General features: G+C 35.0%; 1 protein-coding gene across 3 annotated transcripts in view; it reads right to left on the bottom strand.

The window, feature by feature from the left end:
• Positions 1-5,411: 5,411 nt before the first annotated feature.
• Positions 5,412-15,644, bottom strand: part of RGS17 (regulator of G protein signaling 17) — an 89,173-nt gene continuing 78,940 nt past the window's right edge. For all 3 annotated transcript variants that reach the window (XM_044243661.1, XM_044243671.1, XM_044243652.1), the window contains exon 5: positions 5,412-6,582. In XM_044243661.1, the coding sequence (XP_044099596.1) occupies positions 6,394-6,582 (189 nt within the window). In that variant the 3' untranslated portion in view covers positions 5,412-6,393. The remainder of the gene's footprint in view (positions 6,583-15,644) is intronic.

Raw genomic sequence — 15,644 nt, 5'->3', positions numbered from 1 at the left:
AACAAACAAAAAAAAAGATACTTTGAGACTTCTGAATTTCCTTACGTTACTGTCATGCTCAAATTCTATTATTACATATTGAAGATTCTTGCATTTTCAGGAAATCTATTATTTGTACACAGGTAAAATGATAAAATAGATTCAAGGACGGGGAAATAAAAACCCAAAACAACTTAAATTGGAGGAAAAATCATCTAGATTATCTATTCAATTTATAAGTACCTACAGTTATTCTGACATCGCAAAATAACCAAGCATGTGTCTCAAGCTGCATTCATGCATTCAAAACTCCTTTATGGTCCACTATTATTAGTGGACTACAAAATAGAGATCATTAAGTACAATGAACATGGTAGCAAAAAATTGGACACATTCGGTATAAATTTCACAGAACCAAACACTGAAATTTTTTTAATTTGGCAAACACCCTAAAATCATATACAAGAAGCTGTATTTATGACAAATAGGTTAAAGCAAAGGTGGAAAATCAAGTCTTTCACATTATTTCAATAATCAGTGTTCATTGTTCTGTTGAGGGCAATATGGAAAAGCACTCAGCAAAATGATCATTGATTAAAATTACCTCTTAAGACAAACTGAAGTCTTTACTATCCGAGCGATATAGTGGATAAAGTAAAGGTAATTCAAGGGAGAAAATTCACTTTCACCTCCATTAAGTGCATATTCAAGCTAACAGTTTTGGAGTTTTATTTTCCCATTGCACTTTCCAGTTTATTGTATTTTCATGGTATTTGTTAGCAGTCATTTAATGGAACCTAATAGCAGTGCGGAGGAATCTGCTCAGAATTTTTTTTAAAATATCCAGTACATTTACCTCTAATATGATCTCTTAATAATGTATTGCTTTGCAGTGGTGAAACCTAATAAACTCTACCTCAACCACATGATCAAGGTCAGTATTAACAGTGAGAAGTCATAATGGTGGTATGTACCTCTGATAAGATGTGCTATAAATGGCACTTTATTTCTGTGGTCTTCCCAAAACTGGTAACACCTGTCTAATCATAGGGAAAACAATCAGACAAATTCCAATTAAGGGACATTTACAAAGTACTAGACGAGTACTCTTCAATACTGTCAAGGTCATCAAAACCAAAAAATGTTTGAGAAACTTGCAACTAAGAGGAACTTGAGAAGACAGGATGACTAAATGTTATGTGTATGTTGAATGAAATCCTGTAACAGAAAAAAGACACTAGGTGAAAGCTGTGGAAATCTGAATAAAGCACGGACTTAATGCATCAATATTGGGTCATTAGTGTGACAGATGTCACAATGGGTGTGCAGTATATAGAACCTCTCTAGTATCTTTGCAATTTTTCTGTGCATCTAAAACTTTTCTAACATTTAATGAAAAATTTTAGGAACACAAAACCACCTTTTATTCTTTTATTTTCATGGTAAAATTTTTTAAAAAATCATACCAGAATACTTTCTATTCCATGCCAATTTCAGTGTTTTCTAATGGCCAGTCTCTCATACCTTAGTTTTAGCTTTATTTGCACATACTTATTTTGAAAATTATTTGATGTTTCTATTCTTATTTGATGTTTCTATTCTTCCTGTCCTTGGGAATGTTCTTTTATTTCCATTGGAAATAAAATTTTCAAATGATTTCACTTTATTTATCTTATTTAAACATTTATTTTAAGCCTACAATATTATACACACATATGCATACACACATCTACATACATATATCTGTGTACACACATGCACATACACACATCTGTATACATATATCTGTGTACGTGTGTCATTGAAAGAAGCATACTTCTTGGTTGTATGTCAGTGTGATGTTCTTGAACTAAAAACTGAATTTCAATCATCCTGAACAAAGCAGTAACAGATTCATACCATCCTCCATCTTAAAATAAGCATGATTGCATTTGTTTAATCAATAATTAAATCAGATTTTTAAAGTATGGTTTTCTAAAGAATAGAGGAAAAGTACATTAAAGTGGCATTTAATTCTTACATTCTTGAAATGGGAATAATTACTGAGCTGGAGAACTTTGATAAAGTAATAATAATATATGTAACACTTTATTCTTTCTATATTGACTTTTTTTAAATTCTCATGGCCACCCTGTAAATAGAGTATTCCCCATTTGAGGATGAGGAAGCTTGCTTAGAGAGGTTCAATATAATATTTGCCCAACGTTCCATGAGACAGAAATGTAACTTGAATTCAAACTTGTAAGTAAAGCCTGGTATCTGGGAACAATAGTATCAATCTACGCACTATCATGTGTTGTAAAGATACTATTAAGAACGTTGCAGGGAAGATCAGAAGCCAAGTTTTTGGTATCAGTTTTATTGATAAATACTTGCAGTTGTAACAAGTGAGGAATAACTCAAACTTTTACAGATTTAATACTGTCTTCTCAGGAGAACAAGCATTTTATATTGGTCAGAAATTTAAAAAGAACTGAAAAGAGCATGCAAATATAAATGTTTGTAAAATATATTTTGAAAATTAGGGTCAGAAGCTGTAAATATAAATACACAGGCAAGAAAGTTTTCTGAAACTGTCTTTATCACCTTTCAAAATAATATGCCATTGTATCCAGAGCAAAGTTTTAAAAAATTTATGTTTGATAGGGTTCTATCTATAGACATTTAGACCTAAGAAGTTTCAGGTGGCTTTTGAAAGAGTTCTTATTTTCCTATTTTCTGATTGTATTTAAAATTTCTTCCTTCTGTATTTATTCCTCAAAGCATCTGATATTTTGTATTTTTTGCAAATGTAACTCGTCACAGTTCCGATAATGACATTTTTTCAATATGTTAAAAGTGTATAGAAAAAAATGGATCATTCAGTATTAAGAATCAGGTATTATTTTAAGTCAGCTTAATGGGGTGAAAATGTATTTTTGCCTTTAATATATAGACATTATTTATCTATTTCTATAGTCCTTTGTAAAACTGAACTATCAGGTAAATATATGATATGCATTTCATTCTGTAAGTAAGAACCTAGGCAGCATTAAAGGATACTAATAAACGCCCCATGCACCATGACCAAAAATCAGAACTGGTCATCCTATGTACATATTTTAAGATTTTTTTTTTTTAAAGACCACATTATGGTCTTGATTTTTGCACTCCATAACATGGATAGCAAAATTGTGTTTTGCTATTGTTGTTCATATGCCAGTGCACCCATTGTGCTTACAGCTGCCCTATAACACTGTTGGAACATCTGTTTTACCTTTGGGTAACATAATAACAATTATCCAGAGTGAAGAAGAAGAAGCATCAGCCATCCATTATTAGTGTGATCTATGTACAAGATCCATCTCTGAAGAAATCTGGCTCTCCAATTTAGTTATATGTATTTATATATAATCTATACCCTCCACTTTTCTTTCCATGATAGACACATCTGAATTTAGGCACTATAGAAAGAGCATGTGCATTAGCAGATGCTAACAATACACAAAGAAATCCTGACAATCTAAAACACAAAATGTACCTTCTAAAGTGCTAATTTGTCCCCAGGGAGGAATATATTCACTAGGAAAAATCAAATTCTACCATAGCAAATATTGTGCTCTTGGAATGGTAGCATAGACACCAGTTGAGGGCTTTTTGTTTGTTTATTATAGCTCTGTAATTAAAACAGAAGGAGTTATACCATACTTTAAAAATTGGTAGAGTTGCAAATATACAGATATACTCGTAGATAGAAACTTCAGACATTTTGAAATTAAATGAGAAACTTCCCCCCCCTCCGACAGGAATTTAGTGCAGAAATGCTCACATAACATGGCTACCAACATCCGATGTGTAAATCTGCTCTCGAATCATTCATTCTCAACCCAACTTCCTAATTAGGTTTTAAAAGGATATACTAATTTCAAAGTCTGTATTCTACAAATGCCCAGGTTAGAGATTAGGACTCTTTAGAAGGGCCCTTATCTTTTACATTTGGTAAAATATTAAAGGTATTGTCAAACAGACAATTCATCTAATAGTCCAAAGTATCTTATAAAGATAACTTATGGCTAGCAGGTCACCATCATGTATAGTAACAACAAGAATATAAAGTCTGTGTGTAAAAAGATGGATGCATGCGGTGTGTCATAGTAGATTACATATTTTCTGGTCATGTGCACCAATTTATTGTGCCTCAAAGATAGCAACAAATATGATATTACAACATATATGTGAGTACATCATAGAAGCATTATAAACTCAATTCTACTCAAGAAAAAATTAAATAATTTAGGAACAATAGAACTTCACAATAGAAGTGATGATTCTTATAGGTTTTTCACTCTTTCGGAAAAAAAAATAGGACTTTTGTAAACATCTTCGTAGCTATCTTTTTTCCAACGTGTTACGGAAAACTACTATTCAAATAGTAAATATCTAATTGACATGGATAAAGTAGGTTTTAACACACTAACACTTTCAGACAAAAACAGGCATTTGTTAAAAGAAATGATTATTATAAATATTTTCTATCTTCTATTCTAACTACATTTTCATAAATAATGTATTTAAAAGTGCTGAATATGGTAGGATAGTCAGCAACGCCAGTGTAAACAGAACATTTTGTTTTCTACTCTGCAAACTTTTTAATCCCATTTTGTCAAACACTGCAACAGTTAAAATATTTGCATAGGGAATAGATAATAGCCCTTTTAACCATATCTCCTGAATTCTATATAAATTAGAAAATCAAATTCACTTAAAAAAACAATCCTTGAAATGTCTTAAGTTTTATGGAAAAAAAAAAACTTATGATGCCAACCTTTCAAGTAAAATAAATTTTAAAAAGAAAACCCCAAACTTGTTTATTTTAAAAATGTTTAATAAATTAAAAAATGAGAGGTAGTTAAAAAATGACAAAACCTATAATTTTAATATCATCCTTAATATAAGGCCAGTATTATCAGTGGATATAAATATTTTTAAAACTTTCACTTTAGGTGACTCACTACTATATTTATTAAGTTTAAGTTAAAAAAATAGCCTCCAGGGGATATTAATATTCAAATGCAACACCTTGATATAAATATGACACTGACTTTTCTGTGTGTGCACATGATAGGATACTGTTTTCTTGAGTGTCAAAAATACATGCCAATATCAGGCAAGTATTCTGTCTTAAAGATTTAGTGGTACTTATAAAAAATAATATGGCAGCTAGAAGATTTGAGCACTGTACTGCCTTTCAATTATGGATGAGTATTAATAGTTTGGTTTTAACATTTTTAAAATAAATCATTCTGAAGATACTATGAAAACAGTTAAGGTCTGAAGTAGAGAATTATCTTCTTCATAACCCTTACAAAACTTCTCTTGGTTAAAAACTTAGCTTTTCATTGGATTTTGCTTTCAAGGAAAATATGCCACAGGACAGATGCTATTCATCAAAATGTTTTATGATGCTACATTTAGGCATTCCTTTATTAAATCCTTTTTTTAAATATATATTCCAAAAACTAAGTTATCGAGCTTAGTATTTTTTTTCTTGCTAAAGTACATACTTTACACAACCGTTTTAGAACTGGAGAGCCAGTCTTTAATAAATTAATTACAGTATTGGACATCTGATATATACATAGATTTTCCTCTATTACAATTAAAAACAACTATCACGCTTTGATTTGTCATTGAGATAGAATATCTTCAAATTGTTTTGTGCTTTTTTACTCTTTTCTTCTTCTTATTGTTTGTTTTGTTTTGTTTTTACATAACAAACTATTCTGTAAAGAAAATGCCACAGTTTTGGCAGTGAACAACCAGAGGAATCCCCCATTAGGATTTCCCAACAAGCAGAGATAAATAGCTCTTTTTCCATGTACAGAAATATTGGCTTCAAAATGAGTGTACTGAACACAGTATATAACATGTTGAATACCATTGTTAGAACTTAAAAATTGGCTTTTTCTCTCTTAGATTATATTTAAAAATGCAAACCACAGCCAATTTTTTGGCAATTATTTCTATAAGACCATATTGCACAAAAGTCCTTAAATACAGATATAAGTTACGCCATTGGATTAAATATTACAACAGCTATGTGGCAAATGAAGCAGTTTTACTTTGCACATGCAGTCTCTGGGGATACACTAGGAGACTGTTCATAGGACTACAAATACAGTTTGCTTGCAAGTAGAATGAGTGTTGAATAAAACAAACTTAATTTGGCAATCCGTTGTTTTCGTGTGGTGTTTTCTCCAAACTTAACCAGGATAACCTTGATAAAAATGGAGACAAAGACCATATGGTTGTATTTTCACAGTAGCCTGAGGAATGCTAAACTGTAGTTCTCCAGGAACTCAGTTTCTGGTGTAATTTAACTACTTTTATTTCCCATCCCAGCCCTCCAAAATGATTTTTTTTTTTTAACGAAAATTAAGATTCAGAAGTAGAGCTGGCAGTACTTTCAACAAAGGACTTATAAATTTGAGAGTTCAAAAACCTTGGAAAAGAATCTCTGTGCATTAAGGTATATATCTGAAGTTGGGCATCTTCATACATGTGAGGATTAGGATCCAACAGATTTCTATTGATCACCTCTCTAACTCGAGAATCGAGACTGACCTAAAAAGGAATAAGAACAGATACATTAATAAATTTTTTTTCAAAAGATCTCTAGTAAATATAGTTTTGTGACATTTCAGAGAAACTTCAGAGTTAAATCCAACTACCTAAAATCTTGAGGTTACCTTTTCCAAGACTATATAACCTTGCATACTTGTCTATCATAAGAGTTGAACTAAAACAAACAAAAAACAACTTGTCTTTTAAACCAGAAGTTTAGTTCACAGATATCCTGGCTTACTGGGATTTATCTTTTCTATGCACTTACTCAGGAGTTTTTTTTACCATTTCTATTCACCGTTGAGGCACTGGAGAATTCCCTAGCCAGAAGACAAATTTATCTCCTCCTATTAGGTGACTGCTGGGGTGACTCTCTTGATGGGACAAGGTAAAAATATGGCAGGGAGTAGTTCTCTGGCAAAAGTCAGCATGATATATCCAGTGCTGATTCCTGATAGTTTTATATCCCAACAAATCCTGTAGCGTCAAAGTAAGAAACCAGGAATCTGGAAGGGTGTAGTAGAGCAAAACCAGAGTATCCATGTCTTGGGGGTCCTTGGCAAGGCACAGAGAACTACATAGTCCTTATACCGAGATGTATCTGAAGATCTCCGTATGAGAGATTAAGGAGAACAATTGCTTAAAGTGGAGTCTTTGGAAGGAGAAATGTAAGTAGGAATTCAGAATACCTGTACAAGTAGTCAGGACAGTGTTATTAGAAAGTGTAAATAAAGGGGTGCCTGGGTGGCTCAGTGGGCTAAGCCTCTGCCTTTGGCTTGGGTTCTGATCTCAGGGTTCTGGGATAGAGCCCTGCATTGGGCTTTCTGCTCAGGAGGAAACCTGCTTCCCCTCCCTCTCTGTCAAATAAATAAATTAAAATCTTTAAAAATAAAAGCGTAAATAAATTCAGCAAATGGTCGTTTTTTGTTGTCTTTTGTTTTCCTTCACTAAATGCTGGTCCTGTTGGAGCTGGCAGGACTGCTGGAAAGGGAGCTGGGGAAAAATAAATAGGAATAAGGGCATACTCCGGGAACAGAAATGAGCTCTGCTCTGAAGTGACCTGTTGGCAAAACCGAAGAGGCCAGCCATCACCAACTTGTCCTCGTTGGTTTCCTCAGTCCTCAATGTTGAGCCTGGACTAGAACACTGTGATCATATTTTCTGTCTCATGATGTACTCCATCTATATAAATGTTTTATTTTTATAGCTAAATGTTTTGTCATAAGAATTTTGCAGAAGCCTTTTGGTTATGACTTCTTTTCCCACCTATTGTTCGGATTGAGCCTGGGGTCTGAGACAGTCCTAATAACTAAAGTGGCTCATGTTCCATCTCGGTGTCCCCAGATTCCCAAGCTCTGTGCCCCACGTAGAATTGGATCGCTTGCTATACCCCAGAGATGGGGCCTATGAGGGAAATGGTGATCCAGACCATGTGTCTGTGGCTGAGCTACACCAACATTATGGAAAAAATTAAATGTCTCATGGCTGAACTATATATTAATTTTTTTAAATGTTCTGGAAATGGGTCATTTAAGGTTTTATTTTCTGTGTTATCTGAGCCATCTAAAGTCATCAAATACAAAATAATAAAAAATACAGAATTTTTTTCCAAGCTTTTTATTTAAAAATATTATTTATCTTTCTATTCAATAGGAATGTGTTGACACTGGAGTTCAAGCTGATCTCACACTGCAAAGTGGTGTTATGGTAACGTGAAATCTTACCAAATACACTCAGCTGTTTTTGTAAATGTTTTTGCTCCTACTTTCAAACTTGAGAAACTTTTATTTCAACGGAGGAGGAAATGTTAGATGAATGATAAAGAAGATCATTTATTTCTTAAATAACAGCATAATTAAATACAGTATAATTGCTTGTGGTTAGAACCATGTTAGTTATCTTAAGACAGAAATAAAATACCTTGAATTATTAAATGTCTTGAGTTCTCACTGTATAATTTTATTTTATTTTTGTGCAAATTAAAAACCATAGTGAAATATCACAGAGAAAGTCATCTGACATTTAGTAACCTGTAACAAAACTCATTTGCTATTTCTATTTAAAAAAGAAAATATTTACCTTAAGTTCTGCTTGTTTGGAAAGGCTGTCAGTCAAAAGCAGTGTAGAGAGGTCAAATAACAAGGATAAACCCCATGGGTGTAAAAATCTATAGTTTCATCTGGTGGTATCTTTATGCTTCAGACTGTGGAACATCTATAATACAAGTTAGTGGGGGTGGGGAGGATCCCAGCAGGGGCCTGAGCCAGGTCACCCTAGGATTCAGGCACAACTGGATGGCTCATGATCCCATCGAATCTGGGGTCCAGTGCCTGTGGGACTGAGGAGTTTCCCATAAAGAAGTCATCCCAAGGGAAGAGAAAGTTGAGAAGCACAAGACGAGCTACCGTTCACAACAGGGCTCTGGTAGTACTCAGTCCTCCCAGACTCACATCTAGGTAGGGGAAGGGAAGGCACCATTCACAGTCACAGCATTAACAGAAAAAGAAGTGGGACAGGGCACCCCACGGCCCCTTTGAGTTTGGCCGCATTCACCCAGCAGCCGGAGCAGTGCTGGGAACGCTGGCAGCGTTGAGAGGTGGCAAGTGACGTTTAGAAGGCTTAGGGGACTTTGTGGGAGGAGCTTGGAAGCTCTACCCTCGCACAAGGAGCAGGAGACAGAGGAGGAGGAAAGGCAAGTGGCTTGCAAACATACAAATGTTTCCACTTGTAACTCCACAAACTAGTTGGGAGAAGAACGGCATGAGAGCTGAAGGTTCAACATGAGTGTGGAACGAAAGCGGAGGCCGTGAAGACACAGGTCTTGCTAGTGTGGCTGGGGAACACCCGGCTCAACGGAGTGATACACCTGCTTAATCTTGCTACATTCCCTACCCAGTGGAGGAGAACATGGAGATAAGTGAATGTCACCAGAGGGCTGTACGCTGTGTGTTGACCATGCCTTTCTGTTCTAGCCATCAAGATGCAATGGAAATTTTGACTTTGTGGACATTTGGGGCAGAATTATGCTGAAAATGATGAATTTTCACTGAAAGTTTTTCCCTTGTGGGGATGCTTCTCAAATTAATTAGGTGACTTCCTTAAACAATTTTTAGGTATCATGATTATGTTTTTCTCCTCCATTTTTTTCCCATTTTATCTTTAATTTTACCAAAGTTGCTTTGTTTAGGATTCTTTTTGAAGTAAAATTCTGATTTTTGTTCCTTTTTCCTTTATAAGTTTATATTCAGTTTTACCAGTGATATTCTCTTTAATTTTAACTAAACTTGGTTTTCTCATGTTAAATTTTGTGAAGAATATCTGATTCCCCCATTGGTTATAATAAATTTATATCATGTGTACTTTTAGTCATATTATTCTGTGTTAATTATTTCTGCTGAAAATAATTATAAATTGCAAATAAGACTATTGGAATTGATTTCTTGGAACAAAGATCACTGGATAAAATGCAGTAGCCATATTCCTGGTAGGGCCCAAATGATGGGGAAGTTTATCTTGCTTGTCTAGGGAGAGTTCAGGCATGTGGTTAGGAACATTATTTCTCATTTTGTCTCAAATTCTAAGGTTGGGTTTATAGAAATCTATGGAAGTATCATGAAGAAAATACTGGACACTGGGATTACTAGTCAGCATATTACACTGAAAGGGCACCACATTTGGAACGAGAAGACCTTGGGCTTCTGTCCTCTCTTTACCAGGTATATAGTTAGGATGTCCTACAATAGTGGTTCTACCTCTTTGAGAATCCTTTTATGTCCTTTGCTGTAAAATGGTGCCCTGTCTCCCAATGGATAAAGGATTCTTGTGGGACTGATATTGTGATAATATATGAGAGACCCTTTTGTCAATAACAAAGTTTAAGCCCAATGTAAGGTAAGGATGACGATGATAATAATAATAATAATAATAGGCCTTAAGTATCATGATACCTTTTTGATAAACACAGTGTCTACAGACTTTCTATCAACTTGAATTTTCCCTTTTCAAAGTGACCCTACCTGACTTCCCCTCATCTAAATACCACCATTGACCTCCATCCCCGTTATATTCATCACATTTTTTTGTCGCTTGCTTTTTTTTTATTTTTTTATTTTATTTTTATTAACTTATAATGTATTATTTGCCCCAGGGGTACAGGTCTGTGAATCATCAGGCCTACACAATTCACAGCACTCACCATAGCACAGACCCTCCCCACTGTCCAAAAAACCCAGGCACCCTGTTCTTCCCCCCCAACCCCTGGCAACCCTCAGTTTGTTTCGTGAGATTAAGAGTCTCTTATGGTTTGTCTTCCTCCCTCTTCTTTCATTTTTTCCCTCCCTACCCCTCACGACCCCCCACCCTCCCTCTCAAATTCCTCATATCAGAGAGATCATATGATAATTGTCTTTCTTTGATCGGCTGTTTATAGCAGCAATGTCCACAATAGCCAAACTATGGAAAGAACCTAGATGTCCATCAACAGATGAATGGATAAAGAAGACACGGTGTGTGTGTGTTTGTGTGTGTGTGTGTGTGTGTGTGTGTATTATACACACACACATCCACACAATGGGATAGTATGCAGCCATCAAAAGAAACGAAATCTTGCCATTTGCAACAACATGAATGGAACTAGAGGGTATTCTGCGGTTACTTGCTTTTGAGAGGATTTGTCTGTCTTCCTGAAATGTAAGATCTGTAAATGATAGGTCAGTGTTTTTCTTGTTCACCAACATACTCCCAGCATCTAACCCAGTATCTGGCTCATAGGAAATAGTCAAATATTTTTTGAATAAAAATATGCAGGCACAAATAAATGTATCTAGGAAAATACAGTCAAATGAGTCCTGCTTAGAAAAAACTGTATCACCAAAAGTGCTAAATTCACATAATTTTGCTTAAAGGGGTACATACTTGCAAACACAAAATCCACATGTCTATCACATATGCATTATTTTTAGAGAATTTTGGAATTTAAATGGGTTTACTCTTGTTTTTGTTTTGTTTTTCCTCCCAGATAACAACTGGAAATTCAGGATGAAATCAAAGTAGCAAACCACCCCTACCAGTATTCAAATCACCATGGGAGAGAGCCATAAAGTTAGAGATTTAGTGAGTTTTTGAGCTTTCTCCATGACATTATTCTGCAAAATGAGGAAACTGAGGCCAGAGACCCCTAAAGTGAGTTAGTTGCTCAGTGTCATAAGGATGGTAAGCATCAGGAGGGCTGAATTACAGCTCATGTTAAGGAAAATGCCATCACTAAAGAGATTTGTAGAAAACTGAGCAGTATTCTTCATTTCAGGTATGTCTTACATTTGTTGCAAGATTTATAATTACTCATTCAACAGCTCAATGCTGTTTATGGTAGGTAATAGCTTTTAAATAGACTTTTTTTTTAATTAATCTTTTTTTTTTTTAATTTTTTTAAAAGATTTTATTTATTTATTTGAGAGAGAGACAGTGAGAGAGAGCATGAGCGAGGAGAAGGTCAGAGAGCAAAGCAGACTCCCCATGGAGCTGGGAGCCTGATGCGGGACTCGATCCCGGGACTCCAGGATCACGCCCTGAGCCGGAGGCAGTCGTCCAACCAACTGAGCCACCCAGGCGTCCCTTTTAATTAATCTTTACACTCAATGTGGTGCTCAGATTTACAGGAGTTCAAGAGTTGCATGAGCCAGCCCAGGAAACCCAAACAGACTTTTTACTAAAGTTATTCATTTTACTGGGTTTGTCTTTTCAATATTTAATAAATATTAACTGCCATCAGCATCTACGATTTGCAGTAAGAGTACTGTCAATCTTAGATTCCTCTTTACTACTCCCATTGATTCTGTCTTTGAGAACATCACATTAAAAAATTTACTTTTGATAAATGCTGTTCTTTACGTGTTTTGCTTTTTTTAAATTGAAAATTTGTCCTTTCCCTCTCGAAATATACACTATACCAAAAAATGAAGGCTATACTGTCTCCAGATTACAAACATCTATTTTATAACATAATGCTCAAATTATTTAAAATGCATAAAACATGCTCTTCAAGTAATGAAATATAATTTCAAACACACTGGCTTCATGAAAAAAGAAAGTTATCTGAATATAAATAATTTTAAGAATGTAGACTTTATATTTAACCAAGAGGAATATGATAACTATCAAATTAAGATGAAATGAGTCTAGTGAAGAAAAATGAGGTTCTAGTTAACAATGGAATCCTGATAATTTTTATTTAGTGCTTATTTTATAAATGATTCAAATTTTCATGTTCTTTAAAACTATTCAAAGTAAACAGAAACATTTACAGAATTTCAGAGTTATAAAGGCCAGATTATCTAGTCCCCAAATGGGAAATCGATCCCAACTCTAACAGTTTGTGGCCTGGCTGCTTTGAATACTGCGTTGAGAGAAATTCTCTGGTTGAATCTGGGTATAGCAGTAAAAACCATGATAGATTAGCCACATCATTTGGTGGAGAGAATGGAGTAGTAGTATAAGAGCCTTACAGTTGTCATTCTGGATTTGGTATACTAGTCTCTGTGGCCCATTTTATCTTTATTTTGGTAAACTAAGCAACTGAACAACAAATCAAAGAAGTGGACTAATTTTTCCCAGGCCACACGATCAGCTTGAAGCAGATCCAGAACCAGAATCCCATGCATCTGAATGATGAGTTCAGTGCTCTTACTACGATACAGTCAGGGCTCTCTTGATGGACATGTATTCTCTCCAGTGTTGGAAAACAACATTGGAAGGGTGACAACTCGGTATCATCAGACAGCTATTAATGTATTATGGCTGATCAGAGATTTTTCACACAGAGAGGTCAGTGAGATGTAACAGTTTAGAAAGGACTCTGGGGTGGCCAGAAAGTGTATGCCATTTTGTAAGTGTCTCAGTGAGTCAGGTCATGGTTCAAGAGCAAATATATTTATATCTTGGCTTAAAATATAACTTACAAACAATTTTCTTTTATAATTGCAAATACCTACTTTTGGTTTATTTGTTTTTGCTAATAAACAATGATCAAATGTAATTACTGTGTTGACAGGAGAACAATCCTTTGGCTAAACAAAGGTACTTCGTAGTGAGTTGGGGGAAATTGGAGGGGGAAACAAACCCGAGAGACTGTGGACTCTGAGAAACAAACTGAGGGTTTTGGAGGGGAGGGGGATGGAGGGTTGGGTGAGCCTGGTGGTGGGTATTAAGGAGGGCAGGTATTGCATGGAGCACTGGGTGTGGTGCATAAACAATGAATTTTGGAACACACACACAAAAAAAATTAAATTAGAAAGGGAAAAAAAAGGCACTTCGTACAGTCCAATCATTTAGATTCTATGTCAAGAGTTATTTACAAGTCAGTACACAAGTAGCAAAATGATAAAAATGTGCATTTTGCTTCTGTGTGTGTGTGTGTGTATGTGTGTGGTATTTTGAGGATATTAAAGAGTAGGTAATGGCCCAAATATAGATACACAAAAGAGAAAATACATTTCTGTTACACTAAATATTAGTCCATTTAACTTAGGGAAAGTAGTGCTTTTGATCAGAAAATAATATTTTAATGACTTTTTGGTGAAACTCATATTCAAAATAAATTAGGCTAAAACAAAACTCCATTACTTTTGCAAAAACAATGAAAATCCAATAGTTTTTAGTTCAGTAATCAATAACTAAGATAGCTTGAAACTGTGGCCCCAAGAAGTAATTTTATGAAAACTGTTTATTTTACAAAGCTCCCTTAATCAGTGACACCTGAAAATGGGGAGTCTGAAGACAATGGGAAAGTGTTTCCCATAAAAACTAAAAACTAGTAAATGAAGACTGTGAAATAAAGGAATTCTATGTACTTCATATGGAGAATATTTTTTCTACCAACATTATTTTAAAGTAGAACACCCATCATAGATAGTACAAAGAATGGACTAGATAATCGAGGCAATTACCATTTTCACATGATACATAATATATATTTTGGGGAGAGAAACGGGCTGGATAATCTTCCCAAACAATTATGTGCAACAAAAGCACGTCATTGGGCACATTTGGATGGTTTGATATCTTTGCCACGTAATGCAAACTTAAAAATGAGAATGAAATGTATCTGCTAATAAAATCCAAGAAGTGGCTACGTGCTGAGCTTCCAGATAGACTACAAACCTGAAGCATATAGTTCTGAGGTTAGAACCACAAAGTAGCATCTATAAGAAATGCATCCACAAAGTAGCATCTATAAGAAATGCATCCACAAAGTAGCATCTATAAGAAAGAACCACAAAGTAGCATCTATAAGAGGCTACAGAAAAAATCCTGCACACCTTGTTTCCAGGAATACTTTCTCTACATTAATGAGGGAAATTAAAAAAAATAATAATCTTTGTATATCCAATTCCAGGTCTCTCATCTTGTGGAGACAATACTCTTGGGGTCCTCTGGAATACCAATGGCAATTATAACTTAACTAACAAATTTTTAAAACTTACTCAGGTACACCTTATTAGAAGTGAAATAGTTTATATAGCCTTCCAAACATAGACGTGGATTCGTTTTATAGATTTCAGGGTGAGGGGTGTAGGGCAGGTTGGGGCCACATCCCGGACTGGAGGAAGCCCCAATAAGCAGAGAATATTTCTAGGGAATTTCTAGGGAATGCTGTAGATGGGCACACAGGAGAGGAGTGTGGAGCCGAAGGAGCCAGGTCAGGACATTTCAGTGCACAGAGACAGGAAAGACAAAAAGAGGGTAGTATGGAGTGGGACTCTGTCACCCAGCACTGCAGAGGCCTGGCTACCCTACTAATTCCTCCCTCAAGTCCTTTTCACTCTGGCAGCTGGAGCATTACTCAGGATCAAATTATTTTTTAAAAATTAATGGAAAAGTGTTAATTTGTTTGCTTGAAATGTTCCTTATTAATTAGGCATGTTTCAGCCATGGCAAAAAAAAAAAAAAAAAAAAAAAAAAGCTTGCACTTTCAGTAACAGGATAACCGAAATTGCTATTACCCATCTCTCTCCTCAGAATATTAATGGGTCATAAAGGCCCATTCTTTAATCCTATAAAAATTC

The sequence above is a fragment of the Neovison vison genome, chromosome 1, assembly GCF_020171115.1.
Source record: "Neovison vison isolate M4711 chromosome 1, ASM_NN_V1, whole genome shotgun sequence".
Taxonomy (NCBI): Eukaryota; Metazoa; Chordata; class Mammalia; order Carnivora; family Mustelidae; genus Neogale; species Neogale vison.
The sequence above is the reverse complement of the archived record's forward strand: the minus strand, read 5'-3'. Positions and strand labels throughout refer to the sequence as shown.